Raw genomic sequence first — 24,682 nt, 5'->3', positions numbered from 1 at the left:
TCCTACATTGCCTATTGCCTCTCTTACTATTATAGCCATCCTGGTGAGTGTGAAGTAGTATTTCATTTTGGTTTTGACTTGCATTTCCCAGATGATTAATAATGTTGAGTATTAATCAGCCACTAACTTTAGTTTATAACAGACATTTTACCAAAGAAGGTATACAAATGCAAATGTACTTAGCCATCTTATACCTTCTTTGGTAAAATGTCTATTCAAGTCCTTTGCTCATTTTGTGACTGGGCTGTTTGTCTATTATTGAATTGTAAGAATTCTTTATATATTCTAGATACAAGTCCTTTGTTAGATATATGATTTGAAAATTATTTTCTCCCAGTTTGTGGCCTGGATTCTTATTTTCCTAATAACGCTTTTTGAAGAACAAACATTTTTAATTCTGACAAAGTCCAATTTATCAATTTTTGTTCTTTAAGGAAGGATAATGCCTCAGGTGCCAATTCTAAGAGGTCTTTGCCTAACCCAAGGTCATGGAGATTTCTCTCCCTAGAGAGAAATGTTAGAAGTTTTATAGAGGAATTCAGTTACAAATTAATAATTACAAGATATTTTTACAAACCCAAAATCTGTGGAAATTAAACAGCATACTCTTTTTGTTTGTTTGTTTTTGAGACAGAGTCTCGTTTTGTCACCTAGGCTGGAGTGCAGTGGCATGATCTTGGCTCACTGCAGCCTCTGCCTTCCAGGTTCAAGAAATTCTCCCACCTCAGTCTCCCAAGTAGTTGAGATTACAGGCACTCACCACCATGCCTGGCTAATTTTTGTATTTTTAGTAGAGATGGGGTTCTGCCACGTTGGCCAGACTGGTCTTGAACTCCTGGCCTCAGGTGATCCACCCACCTCAGCCTCCCGAAGTGCTGGGATTCACAGGCGTGAGCCACTGTGCATAGTAAAACATACTTTTTAATAATCTATGGGTCAAAGAAGAAATCACAAGAGAAACTAGAAAATATTTCTAACGGGCTGGCTGTGATGGCTCACGCTTGTAATCCTAGCACTTTTCGAGGCCAAGGTGGGCAGATCATTTGAGTGAAGTGGGTGGATCACTTGAGGTCGGGAGTTCGAGATCAGCCTGGCAAACATGGTGAAACCCCATCTCTACTAAAAATATAAAAAAAAAAAGTAGCCAGGCGTGGTGGCGCGTGCCTGTAGTTCCCACTTCTCCGGAGGCTGAGGCAGGAGAATCGCTTGAGCCTGGGAGGTGGAGGTTGCAGTGAGCAGAGATCATACCACTGCACTCCAGCCTGGGTGACAGAGTCCATTTCAAGAAAAAAAAGAAAATATTTCAAACAGAATAATAAAAATACGTTTCAATAAATTTTAAACAAGCAATACATAAATAAATAAAAGGTCTTTTTATTAAACACACACCATGTACATCTTTTGCCCTCTCCTCCTCCAGCTATTAACATAATTTTCTCCTTTTCTTCAGAGTTAAATTTCTCAAAAAGAATGTTTATATTCAAGTACTCATGTTCCTATTCCTTACCCTGCTCTTCCCTATAGAATGCAATCTGGCTGGGAGATGCTTCACTCCACTGGAACAAGGCTTATTGATTCCCAAGGGCCTCCTTGCTTCTAAATCCACCGAATCGCTTCTGTCTTTATCTTATTTGTACTCTTGGCAGCAAAAATGTTGGTTTTCTATTTGTTTGGTCTCTCCTCTTCACTTTTCATCATGTTTTTGTCCCTCAAAGATCAGCCTTAGGTCCTCTTTTCTTCCCTCTGCATCCTCTCTCCTTAAGGGACCTCATCCAGCCCATGTTTTTAACAATCATCTATACAACAATGATATTCTACATACATTTCCAGCCCAGATCCCTGCCCTAAATTCCCAGTCTGTAGATCCAACAACCTTCTCCTAATACTGTCGTTCACAGCCATTCTCCAAGGCCTCTGCTGTGGTCTGAATGTTTGTGTCCACCCAAAACTCATCTGTTAAAATTCTAGCCCCCATGGTGATGGGTTAGGAGGCGGGGCCCCCTTTGGGAGGTGATTAGGTCATGAAGGTGGAGCCCTCATGAATGAAATTAGTGTCCTTATGAAAGAGACCCAAGAAAGCTCCTTTGCCCCTTCAGCCATGTAAGGACATAGAGGGTGCCGTCTATCAGGAAGTAGACTCTTACCAGACAGCAAATCTACTGGTGCCCTCATCTTGGAGACTTCCTAGCCTCTAGAACTGTGAGAAATAAATGTCTGTTGTTTATCAGCCACCCAGCTTATGGTATTTTGTTATAGCAGCCCAAATGGACTAAGGCAGCTTTTCAAACACAATTTGTCTAAATTCAAACTCATGACCCCCCCTCTCTAAGCCCAAGTCCCCTTCTGAACCTGCTTCTTTCAGCAAAGGGTGCCATTCTGCCTAGCTGCAAGCTTGAGACCCGAGTCATCCAAGACATATCCCTCTTCCCAAACCCTCATGTCCAGTCCATCGTTACAATTTATTGATCCAACTTCAGACATCTCTCAAATAGTTGATGTCATCTCCATCTTAGATACCACCATCCCAGCTTCTCAATGAGACTATGGTCCAGCCTCCTAGATGGTTTCCTTGAATCTGTAAGTGTCCTTACCCAAACCATTCTGCACAATGGGGTCAGAGGAGCTTGTCAGATCACAGCCTTATGATGTCACTCTCCTGCTTCAATGGCTCTCAACACAAAGACAAAACTTTAACGTGGCCTATAAGACCGGTCCCAATCTAGTCTCTACCTACTTTCCACACTTGACATTTCCCCCTCCAACCCCATGGCCTTTGCACACACTGTTCCCTCTCCCAGAAACATGCTTTATTCCCTTCTTGCCATGTTAATTCTTAGTCATCCTTCATATCCTGACAAGCATCGCTATCTTAGGGAAGGCTTCCCTGACCTCCCTGACAAGGCCAAATGCCCCAATAATTATCAACCCCATAGCCCTTCTTAGTATCCATCACAGCTATGGTTTTACTGTTTAATATAGGTCTGCCTCCCCCACTAGACTGAAAGTTCCATGAGGGAAAGGACCATGTCTGGTTTTATTCACGACTGTATCCTTAGTGCCTGGCACACACCTTGGGCACATAGTGGCCACAGAATGAGAAGTGTGTTGAATGAGGGATGGTAAGACGATCTAGGATGAAAACAGGATGTAAGGGAGAGGAGAAGGCGGTGAAGGAAGATATGGCAGTGTCTTCAAACAACAAGGGGCAGTGACTGGGAAGTGAAATGGATGAGGAGGGGAGGAGGAGCAGACAGACCGTGGCAGGAGCCTCAGGGGTGCGGGGCTGGATGCAGGCGGGGATATTCTGGGAGCACTGGGCTTGGCATAAATGAAAAACAGACAGACTCTCCCAGAGGGATCCACCCCTTTGTCCAGACTGGATTTTCCTCAAGATAAAGAGAAAGCACCCCTATAATCGGTATCAAAGGGCGTCATGATTCTTCTTGGAGGAGGCAGGATGGTGTCATTCACTACAGGAAACCAATGACAAGGGGGCAGATGGCGCCACCTCTGAACACTGAATCCCCGAAAATCTGCCACAATCCACCTCCTGAAGAATGTCCAAAACGCCACACTCAAAACCGTCACATGGTATCTTGCTAACGGCTCTTTGTGATTCTTTCTCAGACACTAACAACCAAAAGTTTGAGGCCTGAATTCAAACCCTTGCCATGAAGACACGTACCTTGGTCCATCCAGGAAACTGGATAAAGGTGTCCTGGGGCAAGTCTGGGATCCTACTGGGAATGGAGAAGTTCCCCACATAAAAGGCCGGGAGCGTGTAGTTGGATGAGCTGTGGGCCCAGGCTTCATCGTGGCGGCCACTGTCACGGTGTTCCCAGCCCCCGAGGTGGCTGCGCACTGCATCCTCAGTGTCCAGTGGGAAGATCGTCCAGCCGGTGAGGATATTGGAATCGAGGGTCAGGTTAGAAACCAAACCCTGCAGAGCAGAAACAGAGCACAGTGAGCTGGGGAGGGAAGGAAAAAGGCTGTACATGTCTCTGCATTCCATGGAAATGGGAAAAGCAAACCGGGATACAAAACATCAACAGGAAATGAACCTCAAAATATTTGTACATCAAAGTAACACAGATCTAACTGGAGGTTGAATTACAAATCCTTGGGAAGAGATATATTCCCCAAACTATAACTTTCTCCTCTGCAGGTCATGATGTCTCCATAGAAGGCCCAGAGTTTCTGCTTCTACAGAAAGGGCATTGAGCTGCTAGAGTGATTGATCCCAACTTCCCAAATTTTCAGAGCTTGGCTGAGAGTCACTGCTAGAATAGAGAAAGATGGGCACCAAAAAAGATGGGCCAGGTGCAGTGGCTCATGCCTGTAATCCCAGCACTTTGAGAGGCCAAGGCAGGCAGATCACTTGAGGTCTGGAGTTCAAGACCAACCTGGTCAACATGGTGAAACCCCATCTTTACTAAAAATACAAAAATTAGCTGGGTGTGGTGGCGCACACCTGTAATCCCAGCTACTCAGGAGGCTGAGGCATGAGAATCACTTGAACCTGGGAGGTAGAGGTTGCAGTAGCTGAGATCATGCCACTGCACTCCAGTCTGGGTGTCAGAGCCACACTCCGTCTCAAAACAAAAAGGGATCCAGTCTCCACAAGACATACAGAAATTGGCCTATGCACCTATAGTCCCAACTACTTGGGAGGCTGAGGAGGGAGGATTGCTTGAGTCCAGGAGACAGAGGTTGCAGTAAGCTGAGATTGTGCCACTGCACTCCAGGCTGGGTAACAGCGAGATCCTGTCTCAAGATGGAATCTAGGGACAAAAGGAATGAGTGAGTGGGGGATACAAAGGAACAGTCACCCCACTGCGGATGCAGCACGCACGATGGATGCAGCCAGGAGAAATATTGGCCTTCAGCACCTCAGCTGTCGTCACAGGGAGGACCACACCCGAGTCACTCACCTGTTATGAGGGCCAAGTGAGATAACATACATGAGAATACTGTGACACCTTAGGAAGATAGGAAGGGTAATGATGATGATGGCAAATCTCAGACCTGAATTCAGAAGCTGCTCTATTTGTTCCACACAGGCCAGGGCTGGGCTGTCAAGGCTCAGCTAACTTCCCCTTCCCTGGCTTGTATGTAGGGAACTTCCCCATTCCCAGTAGAATCCCAGATACCAAGTCTCGATTGCTCATTTAGTAATTTGATAAATATTAACCAGGTGGCTGTGTGTCAGGCTCTTTGACAGGTACTGGGGACCCAGAGACTACACTACAGAGTCGAGTCACTCTCATGGGTCAGTGTGGCCTCTGAGAGCCAGGCAGGAGGCCACGAAGTCCACCCTGAGCACAAGAACTATGAGAGAGACATTTATACTGGAGGCAAAGGTGGCCTGCATACAGCTATTCCCGGAGTTCCCTAAGATGTAATTGCCTGATCCCAAGAGGGTCAGGAAATAGCCTAGACACTTGTCCTGTCCTAGCCTGGGTGATGCCATTGTTTCCTTGATGAGGTGTTCTCTCCTCTTGTGGAGGGTGAGCTCCCTGAGAGGAGCCTGTCTCTTGACACCTTTGCATTCCCCAAAGCACCTGGCGGGGCATCTTGCGGAGCGGGAGCTTAACAAATGCTTGCTGAATAATGCTCTAAAAATATGTGTTAGAAAAACTTATTTGGGCTACACATCTGGACACAGGAGTAATCAACAGAGGTGATAGCCAGTGCCCCAAGGGAAGAGGCTTTCTACAAGTGAAGAGTTTGCCACGGACTAACCATCCAAACCCATAAAACAGGGCAGAACAGAGGCTCAGCTGGCTTTGCTGGCAAAGGAGTGCCTTCAGTGAGCTCGGTGGTCTTTTTAAGCAGAGGAAGAGCATGGTGGACGGGCTTCCTCTTTCTGTTTCTTTCTATAGGATGACCAAACTCAAATACAGAGGAAAGGTTCTGTTTGCAAAGCTCCACTTTCTCATCACCTACAGAGGAAAATAGCTCTTCAAAATAGCTCAACTACTTCTCTTTTTTTTTTTTTTTGAGACAAAGTCTCACTTTGTCACCCAGACTAGAGTGCAGTGGCATGATCATAGGTCATTTTAATCTCCAGCTTCTGGGCTCAAGCAATCCTCCTGCCTCAGCCTCCTGAGTAGCTGAGACCACAGGTGCACGTCACTACACCTGGCTAAGTTTTTTTTCGTAGAGGTCTATTTCACCTAGGCTGGTCTTGAACTCCTGGCCTCAAGTGATCCTCCTGCCTTGGCAGGAGGAGTGCTGAGATTACAGGTGTGAGCCACTGTACTGGGCTTCAACTTCTAAGCTGTCACCCCTTGAACCTTAGTCTTGACAGTGTGGTTTGTCCTACCTTAAAATCGTTGATATATGCGCCATAGTTCACACGTCCCATATTCTCTACCAGAAGGTCCAGAGTGGCTCCAGCTTTCCCTGTTATGTTCAGAGTGATCACCCTGTTTCGCTCAAGGACTCCCTGGGGGATCTGTGGGGTTCAAGACCAAATGACAATTGAATTGAGGGTAAGAAGGTCAGCAAGGAGAGGAAGCATGCTCAGTTAATTTAGCACTCATTTTCTTGCCTTGAAGTGTCACCAGACTTGGAAAGAAATGGTTTGATAGCATCTTAGCCCAAATTACTGGCCAGGTCGGAAAGTTCCCCCAATCACTGCTTCCTGTTTAGGAAAATTGCCAGACACAGCTGAGAGCACAGAACGGTCTAAGCTGGTTTCCTTTGCCCTGGAATGTTTTACTGCCATCTACTTTTAGTGGAAACAAGAGGGAGACAAATTCCAGGGGAGGATTCTTATTAGAGGAGCTGCTTCGTGTTCTGACAGCACAAAAGTCACTTACAAAAAATTGCTTCTGAACAACATGGAGAGATAAGACAAAATCAGATAAACGAGATAAAATCAGAGAGTTAGGTGGAGTATTTTCACCTCAAAATACTTGACATGATGCATTAACCACGAACATTATATAATAGAATGAGGAAAAACAACAGGTATTTGATCAGCAACATATTCCTAACTTTTTTAAAGGTTAGACTTTTTAAATTGACCGTACAATGATCGTAATTCACTAAGACAACACCCAAGTTAGAAGCGAAGAAACAGTCACCATCAAAAGAGTAGAATGTCTTAGTAATCTGCTCCCACTGAAAAGAAAGCTGTTGATTACAAGAGAATGGGAAATATTTTAAAATCTTCCGAACACATTTTCTTGGTGAGGAAGCTCTTTTCCTGTGTTTCTTCCTGTGACCATTTCAGTGAGCGGACTGGAAGTCCTGAACTGCATCTGCTTTTGTTATGAAACACGATTCTTTGTGCATTTCAGTAATAACTGTCACCAGCAGTCCTTTAGAATATAATTTCTCATGTAGGATAAAGGCACGAAGTTCAACAAACTTTGTACAGTGGCAGGTACAAAATTGAATTGGAAATGGACCCCACCCTTAAGGAGCAAAGAAGGCACAGGCAACATCAGTCAGAGAAGGGTGACCTTGGTTGGGGAGACCCAGAGGCTTCTGAGAGGGTGGGGTGTCAAGCACAGCCCTCTGGGTTAAGATGGTGGGTAGGGTGGATTCCAGCAAATGGCACATGCATGAGGCCTCACAGCAAGCAAGAGGCACAGCTAAGGGTCACCAAGAAGAAGGGTGGTGTGGTGGCTCATTCCTGTAATCCTAGCAATTTGGGAGGCTGAGGCAGGAGGATCACTTGAGCTCAGGAGTTCAAGACCAGCCTGGGCAACATAGTAGGACCCTGTCTCTACAAAAATATCAAAACATTAGCCAGGCATGGTGGTGCACCCCTGTAGTCTCAGCTACTTGGAGGCCGAGGTAGGAGGATCACTTGGGCCTGGGAGGTTGAGGCTGCAGTGAGCTGTGATCACACCACTATACTCCAGGCTGGGCAACAGAGCAAAAACCTGTCTGAAAAAAAAAAAAAAAGTGATGGGGGGAGCCTGAGGTTGAAGAGGTGAGCAAAGCCCCCAAATACTGTGTTAACAAGTGCAGGCTGCTCATCCCCACCCTCACCGGGACAAAACACACAGTTCAGAGATGATTCTTACCCCATCCACAGCAACATACGCTCGATCGTGGACTCCATTGAAGGGTGAAGAGAGAGGTGTTGAGTTGCTGCAATCTTGAGGAAGTGTTGTCCGGTATAGCACAAACCCATAATACTGGTTAGAAAAGGATTTAAGAAAAATACATCACTATTGCCATTCGTTTAGAGAACTTGGTTACCCTAGTCCTGTATGAAAGCGATGTTTTGGAAACCATAAGGAATGAAAATCTTCCCCCACCTCCAGAAAAACATACATTTGAAAAAGGAAACTGGCTTACATTTTTAGCTCATCAAAGATCTATCATAATAGTAAATTGCAAGGAACCGTGAACAGTGTCTTATCAAGCATCCCTTTCCCATAAGAGGAACCTGGACCCTGAATGGATTAAGTCACTTGCCCAGGGTCATACAAGGGATTGTATCATACATAGCAAAAGTTATGGATGTTAGCTCCAAAAACAAAACTAAGTAAAACCAACAGCAACAACAAAAAAAACAAGGTAAACAAACAGCAAAGCCAAGAGATGAAGTTCTGCTCAGCAAAACTGTCTCCAGTTTCTTGGGCTAAATCTGCTTGAACATACAAAACCAAAGGCAATGAGCTGGGTGTAGTGGCATTCACCTGTAGTCTCAGCTACTTGGGGGGCTGAACTGGGAGGATCTCTTGAGCCCAGGAGTTCGAGGCTAGTCTGGGTAACATAGTAAGACCCCATCTCTAATAATAACAACAACAACAAAGTCCATCAGAACCGTTTTAAGTGGAGGCACAGGGGAAAGAAATAGTTAAGAGACTAGATTGTAACCGACCACTAAATCAGAAAATATTTTTAGATGCTGATATCCCTGGTCCAAAAGGAAAGCCTTAAACAATCAGCCTCAGCAGGAACGGAATTATTCACAGATTATAGTTACTGACATAATAATCCACAGAATTATAGTTATTGACTTTGCTTACTTACTTCCTGCTGTGGACATTATTAGCAAGGCTGAGCTGGGACAAAATCCTGAGTTATGGAAGAGAATGCAAATAGAGATCCAGCATGGAACAGAGAAAAGGTTCCCTATTTCTAGGGCCCAGAAAGAAAGAAAGTAAACTTCAGGCAAGTGGAAAGGTGACTGGGAGGAGCTGAGGAAAGCATTAATCCACCTTCCTGTGTTGCAGGAATGAGCTGAGCACAAGAAATGCTAAGACCACACAAACCTTATAGCACAAGAACACCTCCCGCCCAGACTCCACACCTCCATCTCCTTTTTGTTTATTTATTTACTTATTTTGAAAACTAGCTAAAGTGGTAAGTTTCCTCAAGGGCTGAGGAAAGCTTTGTCAAGGGCTTCCAGAAGGAGGGGTAGAAGCTGTGATGCTCTCCAGGCAGGTGTGGCTGAGGCTCAGGGGGTCCCTGCAGAGACAGTAGGCTGAGCCCCACTCCCTGAAGTCTGTGCCCTTTGGGTTTTTTTCCTGGAAATATATATTCTGTGGACTTGTCCCAGATCTGAAATAGCCAGGGCCCAGGAAGCCCCACCCAATCTGAGACCACTGCCTTGGTCAAAGATCAGAAAGCAGAAGGGGTCTGAGAAAGAACAATGGCTGCACGTGTTCATATATAACCTGAAACTCCCTCCCCAGGCTCCACGTGCTCTTGGATCATTGTCTGAAGTGCTCAACAGCCCTGCAAAGTGCAGGTAAGTTCCATTTATAGATGTGGGTGCTAGGACTGCAGAGTACCCTATACAATGTTCATAAAACAGTGAATGTGTGTGTGTGGGGGGGGGACTTAATTATTCATTTTATTACAAAATAGAATTGTTGGAATAAAATCACAGGTGTAAAAATAGCAACTGATGGCAAGCTTCACTAAACTAAGATTAGATATGCTGTTATTGTTTTGCCTTACTGTTCAGACTCCTTCCAGAAGGTGATCACCACAGAAAATCAGAAAGGAGGACGTGGATAACCTTCTATTTCAAAACATGGGGCTGAGATCCTAAGTGATGAAGCTTAACATTGCAGTGAAGGGACAAGCTGGTTTCATGGGCATCCTGCTATCATTCCCTAAGAAGGACACATCACCTTCGTTGTGTTCATGCCCAAAATGTTTTACTGAATCTAATCAGTGAAGCAAAGTCTGCAAACACCCTGACCTTTTCAAAAATGTCCACGTCATGAGAGAGAGACTTAGGAACAGTTTCAGACAGAAGAAGACTAAGGAGAATATAACTAATGGCAATGTGTGATTACGGATTGGAAACTGGATTGAGAAAAGATTAAGCTGTAAAGGACATTATTGCAACGACCAGGGACACTTGACTATAGAATTTATATTAGATTATAGGATTGCATCAATATTAAATTTCTTGTGTGTGATCATTGTATTGTGGTCCTGCAGGATAATGTTCTTTTTCTTAAAACATGTATGCTGTAGTATTTAAATGTGGAGTGACATGGTGCTGACAATTCAAATGGTTAGAAAAAGAAAAGCAGTTGACTACATACACATGGAGAGAAAAAGGCAAGGAAAGCACTGTTAACGATTGGTGAATCTAGGTAAAAAGTATATGGGTGTTTATTGTACTATTCTTGCAACTTTTTTTGGATTTAAAATTTTCCAAAACAAAACGCTGGGAAAAATTAAAAAAAAAAAAAAAAAAGACGAGGCAGTGTCTGGAGATCAAACACACACATATACAAACACTAAAAAAAAAAAAAAGATGTGCTCTGTTCTCTTTATTTTTATTTTTTTATTTTTTTATTTTTTTTGAGACGGAGTCTTGCTCTGTCGCCCAAGCTGGAGTGCAGTGGCGCGATCCTGGCTCACTGCAAGCTCCGCCTCCTGGGTTCACGCCATTCTCCTGCCCCAGCCTCCCGAGTAGCTGGGACTACAGGCGCCCGCCACTGTGCCCGGCTCATTTTTTTTGTATTTTTAGTAGAGACGGGGTTTCACCGTGGTCTCGATCTCCTGACCTTGTGATCCGCCCGCCTCGGCCTCCCAAAGTGCTGGGATTACAGGCGTGAGCCACCGCGCCCGGCTGCTCTGTTCTCTTTAAAAGCAGGAAAAAGAATCTCAAAGAACCCAGTCTACCAAAAAACACAGTCCTTATGCCATTGAGCTAAGAACAGACAAATAATTAAACTGTCTGTTTTGAGTATTAAAACAGTGATCTTCCACTGATGCCTAGTAAAAAAGATTAATTAGATTGGTCAGTGAACTCAATTTATAACTTGCACAGAATTATGGTGAAGCAGGTTGGGCTACCTCCTGCATGAGTGAGAAGTGGGGCAAAAAACATAGGCATGATCAGCCCACCATGCAGCCCTTCAAGCTAAAGAGAGCCTGGAAATTCATGGTTCATTTACCTGGGATCTGATGCATTTGCTTACCATTTTGGCCCCTGAACTCAGAATGGGCACTGCAAGGCAGTGCAGAAAGCACATTTTTGCAAATAGAAAACTGGCGAGCCATTACCTTTGAAGGCCTACCTGTTTCACCTGGATAAATGTCAAGGGATAAAGGCTTTTGATGGGCCCAGAGGGGCACAGAATGTCCAGAGCTGCTCCCACTGTCTTTAACTGAAAAGAAACAAAAGCAGCATTGAGACACTGCACCCCTCACTGGTCATCAGGGTAGAGAGTAGTGCCATTTCCTAATTAGCAAAGATATCAGTGGGTTTGACCAAACCCCTAAATAAACCTAAATCATTCAGATTCCACTCAATATTGCTTCCCAGTCTCCTTCAGTCCTCTCCATCTACTCCCTGAAGAAAACTATGATGATGGTAGTCTTAAAAAAGGTTTCAAACATACCTATTCAGAAATTCAACCTGCTCGGAGACCTATAAAAGGCTCTTAAAATGAATGAAAACCAAGGCTCAGATGCGGCCTCCTTATAAACCCTCTCTGAACACTCCCAAGTGAAATAACTAAGAAGTAAAAGTAGTAACCAGAGGCCAATTACATTCAACTAAGATTAGATACACTATTATTATATCACCTTAATATTTAATACTTCCTAGTTACTTCACCCTCCTCTGAACTTGTGTGTGGCATATTTTCCATGCCTGTATCAATTTTCAGTTGTTCATCTTTGTCTTCCTCACCAGACTGTCAGCTCCTTAAGAATAAGATATGTTCCATACTCAGCCCCAATGCCTAGAACACAGTAGACACTTGGCAACTATTTATTATATTCAATCCAAAGGACTGGTTATTTTGGAACCCAGGATACTTATTCTGATGTGATAACAACGATAATAACAGCTACCAGTCATTGCCTGTCTACACACTCCAGAAGAGATACAGCGTTTACAAGCACTAGCTCACTGACTACTCACAACTACCCTGTGGGGCAGGTGCTACTGGCCTCCCTGTGTTGTGGAGACTCACAGAAGTCCACTTGAGTAATGACAGAGCCAGGATTTGTAGTTAGATTTGGCTCCAAATCCCAGGATTTTCCATGACACAATACTGGTTAGGATTTTTTTTTCTTTTTTTGAGAGAGTCTCACTCTGTCACTCAGGCTGGCAGGCCAGAGTGCAGTGGCGTAATCTTGGCTCACTGCAACCTCCTCCTCCCAGGTTCAAGCGATTCTCCTGCCTCAGCCTCCTGAGCAGGCACGTGCCACCATGCCTGGCTAATTTTTGTATTTTTAGTAGAGATGGGGTTTCACCATGTTGGCCAGGTTGGTCTTGAACTCCTGACTTCAGGTGATCCTCCCGCCTCGGCCTCCCAAAGTGCTGGGATTACAGGTGTGAGCCACCATGCCCAGCCCATTTAGGAATTTCATAAACACTTCCCACGGTTACCTTGCTGATGTGCAGCATTAAGGAAAAAAATCTGATTTACAATTTCATCAAGCCAGCTACTCATCTGGGTGTTTTCCCGCCTGGACACTAAGCAATTCAACTCACGGTAAAAACCTGTTTTCCATATAACTGGGTTCTACATAAAGTTAATTCAGTTGTATGCTGATTTGCTATCTTCAATTGTATATATTTATTTAAAAATAAAAAGTCATTTCTGCTCACACGATTTTCTTTCACGGTAAACAGAATGTGCTTTTGGTACTAAGCTAGCTTTGTTTTAGCAATGTTGTTGTTTTGAACATTTGGAGCTATTTTCTGTTGCATAAAAATAGATTTGTCACGGCTCTGAAACAAACAAACCAAAGTTTTCCTTAAGTAGCTGTAGCAATGAACAGGTAGAAGGTGCTCCCTTTACAAGAATGACTAAAGTCTGATTAAACTAAAGAAAGATCCCTATCAGAGAGAAAGACCACATTCTTTGTAGAATGTAGCACATGTATCTGACACTACGTGGAAAATGTTACAAGAACTCAACCAACCAACCATGTCAAAGGGCTTCTTGGATGGAAAAATTACATAATCATGTTTGGCATTTTGCTTGAAGATAAAAACTTATGATACTATTTTAGGATATCGAGATTCTTAAGAAATAGGTAATGGTTCTTTTTTTTTTTTTTTTCTTGTGAGTTAATACATGTAGGAGTTAGGGATTATAAAAGGGGAAAACCTGAAGACACAGATGGTCAAAACAAATTGACTTCGGCTATGTCACTCCTCTGACTATTAAGTAAAACCTTTCTTCTTTTTCGCTTTTCCTAGAATACATTGCCCTTAACTCCTATTTATGATTGATTTCTAGCTTTTTCTCCAGTGTCCCCATTTAACATATAAACCACAGACCATAAAAATTAGGACACAACTTTGAGATGGAGGGAAGTATATAATTTAGGGCAGAGCTCTATCAAAATGCCTGTGATTTTGCGGAACTCCTAAAAAAAGGTAAATGACGACAAAGAGCCTTGACAGCCAAAACAATGAGGTGGCATGTTATTTCCACAAAGGAACTTGACACTGTTTATACCACTGATAAAGGAACCAAGATGACCCAAATGATCCAAGAATGCCTACTACTCCCACCTGTGTCCCATCTGCTCATCCTGTCAACAAGCATAAGTATCTTCTCACCGCTCTCTCCCCCTTTTCCCAGAAACATCATTTACCCCATTAGGCTCGCAGAAAACAAATTCTCAGAAAAATAACGACCAATTCCTCCAGCACAGCACTTTCACTCACTGCTGCTAAATTCCACTTTCTCACTCCCATCTCTCACTTTCAAAGTTTCTGTTTTTTCTTACCTTTTCCAGAGAGACCTTTCCATATGCAAACTTTGGTGTAGATGGAGGGATAGGACCTTCTGGTACTTTTTCAAACTATAAACCAGAGTAGAAAAAGAGAGAAAAGAAAAAAAGCTGTTAAACCTTCAGAAACATATTCAAAAATTTATTTTTTGAAAGGAAGGTCAAAGACTCAACAGTGCCAGTGCTTTTTTTGAAAATCAAAGGAACTAGAGAGTTCTACAAAAGCAGGATCTGGTAAATTTTTTACCTCAAAGTGAGTGTCTGTGTTTTAAGCTTCAGGAATATCCAAATAATTATAAACCGAAAGACCTCAAGACAAAAGAGCAAAAACAAGTAGAGAGAATGAGGGTAAACAGCAGAAGGCTAGGGAGTGGGAGGAAAAAAGGAAACAGGTACATGACAGACAGACTCTGAAGGGAGATAGCCTATCATAGGAAAAATATTAATCTTATTGCTAAAGTGCTGTATCAATGTTAAATTTACTGTGGTTATGAGACAGAATACATCTCCATATTATTATGAAACATATAATAAAGTATTTAAAGGTAAAGGCCATGATGTATGCAATCCTCCAATGATTTAGAAAACACACACACACACACACACATACACACACACACACACACACACATACACACACACATACACACACATACACACACACACAGAGAGAAGAAACAAGCCTATGCACAAGTGATGAAGCAAGTAAAATGTTGATGCAGATGAGTCTGGGTGGAGAATATACAAATGCTTTTTTTTTTTTAGCCGGAGTTTCGCTCTTGTTGCCCAGGCTGGAGTGCAATGGTGCAATCTTGGCTTGCTGCAACCTCTGCCTCCCGGGTTCAAGCGATTCTCCTGCCTCAGCCTCCCAAGTAGCTGGGACTACAAGCATGCACCACCACACCTGGCTAATTTTGTATTTTTAGTAGAGGCCGCATTTCTTCATGTTGGTCAGGCTGGTCTCAAACTCCTGATCTCAGGTGATCCGCCCACTTTGGCCTCCCAAAGTGCTGGGATTATAGGCATGAGCCAGCGCGCCTGACCACACATGCTCTTTTTTTAAACTACTTTTACTCTTGTAACTTTTCTGGAAGTCTGAAACTATTTTAAAAAATAAATCCTTCTTAAATGTTAAATATTATATATGGACATATACACATGCACACACATATATGTGCATGTATGTATATAATTATGGAGTAAGAGGATCTGGGAGAAAGTCTCACGTCTTAGAAATGTCTGTGGCCATCTGCCTTTTCAAGTAGAGTGTACTGTGAACTCTCAGGATCCTTCTATTTCTTTCTTTCCTTCTTTTTTTTGGTTTCCCTTTCTAAAAGACACAATGCTGGCAGCATCGCCTCTTTATGGCCCGGAGCAGCTGCTGCCATCACGCTGGCTGTGGCGGAAGGAGGTCGTGGGCAGTGGCGTTGGGAGCAGCTGCAGGGCCAGTAGGGGCAGCGGGGAGGACCCCTGTGCCCCATATCCCCAAGGCAGCTGACTGTGCAGTCCCCAGCCTCACGGGTCCAGGCAGGATCTACTCCCAGGCCTGGAGCCTCTGCCGCTACTGACCCCGGCCCCGCATCGCTGCTCTTGCCTGCTGCTGCGGTGGAAAGGGTGCAGCAGGGAGGAAGTGGACAGTCCCTGAAGCCCGCCACGATGGGATTGGGCCGAGTCACCTGCTGGTGGGGTAGCAGCGTGGTTGGGCATGGAGGGACGGACAGAGAAGGTCCCTGAGGTACAGCTGTGCCCGGGGCAGTGCCATGATCCACGGAGCCAAGCAGGAGCTGGGCGTGGCTGCAGCTACCAAGCTGCAGGGGCAGACGGAGGCATCTCTGCTCTCTCGGTGCCCGGGAAGGCCCCCGTCCCCCGAAAGGCTAAGAGGTGTCTGCTGCCACTGCCTAGCCTCTCTCTTCTCCCAGTGTCACTCCGATCTCGAAGCAAGGATGGGGCTGAGTGGCCCACGTGCTGTCGCACGCTAGCTGGGTGTGCAAATGCTCAGGGTAGCACTGATATGCCAGCCTCCTGCCACCTCAGCCCCCTCTGGACTTTGGGCACCGATGAGCACAGGAGGGAGGCCGAGGGGGCGCTGAGGGCAGCTCAGTACTGGCCTGTAGGTGCCTCTTGGCACAAACAGCCTGGGCGCCATGAATGGTGGCAGGAGGTAGGCAGGCTCCTGGATGGAAGTGGGTGGGTGATGAAGCCCCACCTTCAAGCGGGGGAGGGCTGGAAGCCTGGGGTTCAAGTCACTGGTCTCACGGACCAGAGGGGTAACTGGTGGTGCTTTTCCCTGGACCCGCCAATGGCCGCCCATGGTCCAAGCCACACTTCCTCCCCACTGAGGCCCCTAACATCCACAAGCTCAGCAGGACTAGAAAATGGAGACACAAGGGGAGACAATCAGCTACAGAGAAAAGCTATTCTCTCCGCTGAGAGGATGGAGAGAGGATGGGACAATCTACCCACAGAGAGGCACCACCCTCTTTGCTGAGACCTGAACACTCGCTGGGACACCCTGGCTATGGAGAGGAGCTACCCACTGTGGGTCTCCTCTGAGCTGTTCTATCACTCAATAAAGCTACTCTTCATCTTGCTCACCCTCCACTTGTCTGTGTACCTCATTCTTCCTGGATGTAGGACAAGAACTCAAGATCCGCTGAATGGTGAGGCTAAAAGAGCTGTGACACAAATAGGGCTGAAACATGCACCTTGCTCACCACGTTGTGGGGGAAGAGAAGGAGAGAAGAGCTGTGCAGACCTGGGAGCTCCCAGAGCTGGGGCTGTGACTCCCTTTTTGGGGCCCTGTGGTTCCTGGCATCTCCAAGCTTCCGGGCACTACTGCATACCCTGATGCCAGCCAGAGAAGCTGTCTGCAGTGTGCCTGGTCCAGCTGCAGCCTTGCAGAGGGCTGGCGCCTGTGCGGACACCTGGAGCTGCTCACCCTGCAGCAGCAGCCAGTGTGTCTGACGGTGCACAGTGGCTCAACCACATGCTTGCTCACACACCCCTTGCCGTTCTATGCCTGACTTGTCTTTGGCAGGTATGGGATCCAGGCAGGAAGCATGAGCCAAGTGCAGCCTGCCAGGCCAAGCGAGCAGAACGAGCCCAGTGGGCCCAAGCAAAACTCAGGCAAAGGCGCCACAGGCCACAGAGGTTTCCAGCCAGAAAAGCGACACCCCAAAGATCCTGTAACAATAATAAAAACTAATAATTTTTAAAAGGAGGAGGACAAGGCCTGGCACGGTGGCTCACGCCTGTAATTCCAGCACTTTGGGAGGTGGAGGCAGGCAGATCGCTTGAGGTCAGGAGTTTGAGACCAGCCTGGCCAACATGGTGAAACCCCATCTCTACTAAAAATACAAAATTAGCCAGGCGTGGTGGCACACACCTGTAGTCTCAGCTACTTGGGAGGCTGAGACATGAGAATTGCTTGAACCTGGGAGGCAGAGGTTGCAGCGAGCTGAGATTGCACCACTGCACTCCAGTCTGGACGACAGAGTGAGACTCTATCTCAAAATAAATAAATACATAATAAAATAAAATAGGAGGACAAAAGACTGTTATGGTGAAAAGCAAGAGTCCCCTGCCTCACTTTTTTCTTAGTTCTGTCTTTCAGAGGAAGCCATTTAAAAATTATCATTTTTTATTATTTTATTTTGAGATAGGCTGTTGCCCAGGCTGGAGTACAGTGGCACAATCATGGCTCACTGCAGACTCAACCTTCTGAGTTCCAGCGATCCTCCTGTCTCAGCCTCCTGAGTAGCTGGGATTATAGGCATGCACCACCATGACCTGCTAATTTTTATTTTTATTTTTGTAGAAATGGGGTCTCATTATGTTGCCTAGGCTGGTCTCGAACCCATGAACTCAAGCGATCCTCCCATCTTGGCCTCCCAAAGTGCTGGGATTACAGGTGTGAGCCACCACGCCCAGCACATTTTAAAATTATTTAATTGTTCCTATTTTTGCTTCTTCTGGTCTCTAAGTAATATATGTGTACTGCTTTTTCTTATCATTGATTTCTTCAACACATGAGAGTACGGCCCAGAAGATAAAGAAACTTTATCTTCCTTTCTTGCTATTATGTTTGTATCAACATTTTCAGCTTCTCTCCTAGTTACCTTTAAAATAATATCCTTATATCTTTATTTCTTAGTTCCATCAATTAGCATATTACCCTATGTCGCCTCTTTTTGTTTTGTTTTGTTTTTTTGAGATGGAGTCTCGCTCTGTCACCCAGGCTGAAGTGCAGTGGCGTGATCTCCACTGCCTACAACCTCCACCTCCTGGGTTCAAGTGATTCTCATGCCTCAGCCTCTTGAATAGCTGGGATTACAGACTCACATCACCATGCCTGGCTAATTTTTGTATTTTTAGTAGAGACAGGGTTTCACCATGTTGGCCAGCCTGGTCTCAAACTCCTGGCCTCAAGTGATCTGCCCACCTCAGCTTCCCAAAGTGCTGGGATGATAGGCATGAGCCATAACACCCAGTCCTCTGTCACCTCTTTATTCTCAATGTCCTAAAATTTCCCAGAAATACATCTGACTATGTACCTTCTTTGCATTCCTTATGTTCAACAACTCAGATATCCCTTTCAATTTTGAAAAAATTCTGTATTACTTCTTTGACATTTTTTCTCCAATTTTTTCTTTCTTATCAGTAACAAGTTGGACATCCTAGATTGTTCCTCATTATCTCGTATCTTTTCTGATTTCCATCTCTGTATTCTGGTTCTAGTTTCTAGGAGATTCTTCTTAATATCCAAGAACTCTTGTTCTCTAGTAGCTTCTTTTTCAAAGTATCCCATTCTTACCTTATGGATGTAATATACCTCTGAAAGACATTAACTTAATGGATTTTGTTTTTTGTACTTAAGATCTCTCCTGTCCCCTGAATTCTTTGTTGCCTCTACAGTCACTCTTCTGTTTATTTCATCTTGGTCTTTCTCTTTCCTGTTGCAGGTTTTATGGTTGTCCTCAGTGTCTGCCCATGCTTGGTTGTTCATTCCTATTTAATGGTAATGCAAATGAATGCCCCAGCATCTGCATAACTGTCTTGTCTCTAACAGTGCTTCCTGCTCTGTGCACAGGAGCAGGGCTTGTCCTCTGGGTTTTTTTTTTTTTTTGAGACCGAGTTTTGCTCTTGTTGCCCAGGCTGGAGTGCAGTGACACGATCTCAGCTCACTGCAACCTCCGTCTCCCAGGTTCAAGTGATTCTCCTGCCTCAGCTTCCTGAGTAGCTGGGAATACAGGTGCCCACCACCATGTCCAGCTAATTTTTTTGTAATTTTACTAGAGACGGGATTTCACCATGTTGGCCAGGCTGGTCTCGAACTCCTGACTTAAGGTGACCTGCCTGCCTCAGCCTCCCAAAGTGCTGGGATTACAGGCGTGAGCCACCACGCCCAGGTCTAGGGGTTTTGTTTTAGGGTGCTTTGACAGAATCAGATGTAATGGGGAGGGTCTTTAATCTGGGGCTGTTTACTTTTTTTAATGTTTTAAGGAAAATCCCCTGTGATTTTCTGACTGGTAGAAAGATGCCTCCCTGGTGGACGGTCTGTATTTGAGACTGAGGTGAAGGAGCGGAGGACCTAACAGAAAATACGTAAGGTTTAATTAACCTTCTCACTGTCAGCTGCATTTCATTCCTATCTTTTGCCACTCATGTATTTCCAGGACCTGGTCTCCGTGGTTCTTTGAGACCAGTCTACTCCCTGTTCTCTGTTCCTGTAACTCTATTCCACACTCACTAGGGACTGAGATTTCCTTATCCTACATCCTCAGCCACCACAGATCTTTTGAAATCTGTTATGCATGAACAACTCCCCCTTTACTGTCTCCATTTTTAAAAAGATGCCCATGTTTTGAAAGAAGTAACATTTTGGAAGGGAGAAGAGATAAGGAGGTGGTCAGTTGGCCATCTTGCTCTGGAAAGTGCTTTGTACCCACAAGATGAATCTATTATCTCTATGAAACTTTTAAAACATAATATTAAAAGAAATAAATGTGGGATCAAAGAGTTACTATTTATCTTGGAAAGTGAAAAATGTTGTAAGATCTCTTTTCCCACTTTCCCTGAAGTCTAGACCACACTCCTCCGCTAGCCGTTTACCCATCCCTTCTCACTCCCCATTCTGGCCAATAAAAGCAGAAAACACAAATTCACAAAGAGGGACCTGAGAACAGTATGATCGGTTTCCTGAGGTTCCCTACTTACCCGCACATATTAGTGACCATGTCATTTATCTCTTAAAGTTCAAGGCGGATTCCAATTTAACTAGGACTGCAATCTTTTCTACCACACTGGAAGAAAAAGTCATCGTATGGACATACTTGTTCAACCTACACTCAGCTCACTTTGATGCAGTGCTTAGACGCCTGTACTGTTATCTCATGTACTACTTCCAAAGGCTCTCATACCTAGTTATTATATTTCCTCTTTAGAGAGAAGACTGAGAAACTAGCTCGAGGTTATAAAGAGAACAAGGGAGGGAGTTGGTACTGTGGCTCCAAGTCTAGCGCTGTTCCCACTGCTCCGCCCTGCCTCCTTATTGTTGTAACAATAGAACAGAAAGTATTAGGCCCAGTGTGGTGGCTCATGCCTGTAATCCCAGCACTTTGGGAGGCTGAGGTGGGTGGATCACCTGAGGTCAGGAGTTTGAGACTAGCCTGGCCAACATGGCAGAACCCCATCTCTACTAAAAATACAAACAAATTAGCCAAGCACAGTGGCGCGCTCCTGTAGTCCCAGCTACTCAGGAGGCTGATGCAGGTGAATCGCTTGAACCCAGGAGGCAGAGGTGGCAATGAGCTGAGATCGTGCTACTGCACTCCAGCCTGGGCGACAGAGCAAGACTTCGTCTCAAAAAAAGAAAAAAAAAAGAAAGTTTTTTCACCCACAATTCCAAAAACAAAACAAAACAACCCCCAAAGCCACCACAAAACCTTCTCTTCCAGTTTCCCTCCTAGACTCTCCCCTTATGCATACATATAACATAAACTTAAGAGATAATTTTGTAATTTGCTACTGCCACTTACTAAAAGCACTTTTGACATGGTTAAATATTGAAAACAATTTTACTTATTGCATATTATAGTGTTTTGTGTGGATATGACAGAATTTACATAATCCTTCCTATGTTAGGGGTTGAATTGTTTCCAATTTTGATATCATAAATATCAAAATTTATAAGTTGCAACAAACAACTTCATGTCTATAGCATTATCCTTCTTTTAAATTTTTATTTTTTAAAAGTAACGCCCCAAGTGTGGGGTGACTAGGTCAAAGGATATGAGTATTTTATATGACTCTTAAAATAGTGTATACCCACATTTTCACCAAGCATCCATACTTGTTTATGTCATTTACCCATTTTTTTTTTTTTGATACGTTGTTTTGCTCTTGCTGCCTAGGCTGGAGTGCAATGGCACAATCTTGGCTCAGCGCAACCTCCGCCTCCCAGGTTCAAGTGATTCTCCTGCCTCAGCCTCCCGAGTAGCTGGGATTATAGGGATGTGCCACCACGCCTGGCTAATTTTTTGTATTTTTAGTAGGAACGAGGTTTCTCCATGTTGGTCAGGCTGGTCTCAAACTCCCGACCTCAGGTGATCCGCCCGCCTCAGCCTAAGTGCTGGGATTACAGGCGTGAGCCACTGCGCCTGGCTGTCATTTATCCAATTTTCTATGTAGATCTTGATATTCTGATCAGTGGTATTAGCTCATTATAATATAGATATTAAGCTTTCATCTGTCTATCCCATTTATTACAATTTTCTAACTTTTCATTTTAATATTGATTTTTCATTGATACTAGTTTGATTATTATATAGCAAAATCCTCATCTTTACCTTAGCTAATTAACGTTTCAGAAAAGAAATGAACAAATATACCAAAATGCTATACTTCTAAACCATTATTTTTCCATAACAATTTGTGCTTTAATCATACTATTCAGAGCAATTGCAAATGTTGCTTCTCATACTTAACTGGACACATTCAATACAGGAAGCTGCTCTTTTCCCTGTGGAATCCACTAGATTCAGTGGTGACCAGCTTTTCCTTCACCAAGACCTTTAATGTTTTCATACATTCATTCAACAAACTCTTATTAAGAAAATACTTTGTGTCAGGTCCTATGCTTGGTACTAGACTTATAAACAGCTCCTATTCCAGAGAGTAAGAAATGTGTATAAATCAGTTATATTAACATACCATGAAAAGTAGTATTTTCAATAGCAAAGACACGGAATCAACCTAAATGACCATCAATGGTAGACTGGATAAAGAAAATGTGGTTTATATACACCATGGAATACTACGCAGCCATAAAAAAAGAACAAGATCATGTCCTTTGCAGCAACACAGATGGACCTGGAGGCCATTATCCTAAGCAAACTAATGCAGGAACAGAAAACCAAATACTGCATGTTCTCACTTATAAGTGGGAGCTAAATGATGAGAACACATGGACACAAAAAGGGGAACAGAATCAGGTCCTGTTTGAGGGTGGCAGGTGGGAGGAGGGAGAGGATCAAAGAATGACCTATCAGGTACTATGCTTATTACCTGGGTGACAAAATAATCTGTATACCAAACCCCTGTGACACACAGTTTACCTACACAACAACCTTGCATGTGTACCCATGAACCTAAAAGAAAAGTTAAGAAAAAAAAAAGTTTTTAAAAGATTTCTACAATATAAGGGATAGAAAACAAAATGTGACTAACTCAGCTGACAAGTGGATCAAAGAAGACTCTGCAGATAAGGCAAGTGAGGTGTGTCTTCATTTCCAGGTGAACAAAGGCAGAGGGTGCAGAGACCAGGAAGTATAAACAGCAATGTCTCATTCATGGAATTGTATATAGCTCCATCTTAGGGCCAGGGAGTCACATCTAAGAAGGGAGAATTGAAAGATGAGGCTGGAAAAATATAGGGGCCAAGTCATGGAAGGTATCCTGACCGTATCAGTGTTTTTGATACTACACTTGATCTTAGCCAAAAGACTGATAAGCGATCACATCAGTGTTTCAGAGAAATCACTCTGGAAGATGGACTAGAAAAGCCAACTCTACAGGAAATGAAGAGATCAGTAGGCACTTTAAAAGACGATTTAACAGTTGCTAAGTAATATTCCCTTTCTCATCTGTAACATCAGACATAAAACATTAGTTTTCACCAGCACTACACGTCAGGCCTCTGAGCCCAAGCCAAGCCATCGCATCCCCTGTGACTTGCACGTAACTGAAGAATCACAAAAGAAGTGAAAATGCCCTGCCCCGCCTTAACTGATGATATTCCACCACAAAAGAAGTGAAAACTTTGTGAAAGTTCTTTTCCTGGCACATCCTGGCTCAAAAACCTCCCCCACTGAGCACCTTGTGACCCCCACTTCTGCCCGTCAGAGAACAACCCCCCTTTGACTGTAATTTTCCTTTACCTACCCAAATCCTATAAAACGGCCCCACCCTTATCTCCCTTTGCTGACTCTCTTTTCGGACTCGGCCCGCCTGCACCCAGGTGATTAAAAAGCTTTATTGCTCACACAAAGCCTGTTTGGTGGTCTCTTCACATGGGCACGCATGTCATTTTGGTGCCGTGACTCAGGTCAGGGGACCTCCTTTGGGAGATCAATCCCTTGTCCTCCTGCTCTTTGCTCCGTGAGAAAGATCCACCTACGACCTCTGGTCCTCAGACCAACCAGCCCAAGAAACATCTCACCAATTTTAAATCAGGTAAGTGGCCTCTTTTTACTCTCTTCTCCAACCTCTCTCACCTCTTTCTCCTTTCAATCTTGGTGCCAACCTTCGTTCTCTCCCTTCTCTTAATTTCAATTCCTTTCATTTTCTGGTAGAGACAAAGGAGACACGTTTTATCCATGGACCCAAAACGCTAGTGTTGGTCACGGACTGGGGAAGGCAGCCTTCCCTTGGTGTTTAATCATTGCAGGGACGCCTCTCTGATTACTCACCCATGTTTCAGAGGTGTCTGACCATGCTGCAGGGATGCCTGCCTTGGTCCTTCACCCTTAGTGGCAAGTCCCGCTTTTCTGGGGGAGGGGCAAGCACCCCGACCCCTTCTCTCCCTGTCTCTACCCCTTCTCTGCTTTTCTGGGGGAGGGACAAGTACCCTGACCCCTTCTCGCCCTGTCTCTACACCTTCTCTGCTTTTCTGGGGGAGGGGCAAGCACCCTGACCCCTTCTCTCCCTGTCTTTACCCCTTCTCTGCTTTTCTGGGTTACGGGCAAGCACCCCGACCCCTTCTCTCCCTGTTTCTACCCCTTCTCTGCTTTTCTGGGGGAGGGGCAAGAACCCTGACCTCTTATTTTTGTGCCCAGAACTCTTATTTTTGCACCCCAACTTATTTTTGTACCCCAATCCTTTATTTCCGCACCTCGACCCCTTTCCCGCTTTTCTGGAGGGCAAGAACCCCAAAACTCCTTCTCTCCATGTCTCTACTCTCTCTCTTTTCTCTCGGCTTGCCTCCTTC

The 24,682-nt window shown here is 44.5% G+C and overlaps 1 protein-coding gene and 1 long non-coding RNA gene across 4 annotated transcripts in view; one reads left to right on the top strand and one right to left on the bottom strand.

Moving 5' to 3' along the window:
* Positions 1-24,682, bottom strand: part of GLB1 (galactosidase beta 1) — a 110,684-nt gene that overhangs the window by 13,531 nt on the left and 72,471 nt on the right. For all 3 annotated transcript variants that reach the window (XM_045387090.2, XM_045387091.2, XM_065539801.2), the window contains exons 11-15: positions 14,194-14,268; positions 11,517-11,606; positions 8,043-8,156; positions 6,326-6,457; positions 3,686-3,940 (exon numbers count right to left, since the gene is read on the bottom strand). In XM_045387090.2, the coding sequence (XP_045243025.2) occupies positions 3,686-3,940; positions 6,326-6,457; positions 8,043-8,156; positions 11,517-11,606; positions 14,194-14,268 (666 nt within the window). The remainder of the gene's footprint in view (positions 1-3,685; positions 3,941-6,325; positions 6,458-8,042; positions 8,157-11,516; positions 11,607-14,193; positions 14,269-24,682) is intronic.
* Positions 9,600-10,516, top strand: LOC141409614 (uncharacterized). The gene is made up of 2 exons (XR_012430615.1): positions 9,600-9,721; positions 9,941-10,516. It is a non-coding gene; the product is annotated as an uncharacterized lncRNA (long non-coding RNA).

The sequence above is a fragment of the Macaca fascicularis genome, chromosome 2 (genome assembly GCF_037993035.2).
Source record: "Macaca fascicularis isolate 582-1 chromosome 2, T2T-MFA8v1.1".
Lineage (NCBI taxonomy): Eukaryota > Metazoa > Chordata > Mammalia > Primates > Cercopithecidae > Macaca > Macaca fascicularis.
The sequence above is the reverse complement of the archived record's forward strand: the minus strand, read 5'-3'. Positions and strand labels throughout refer to the sequence as shown.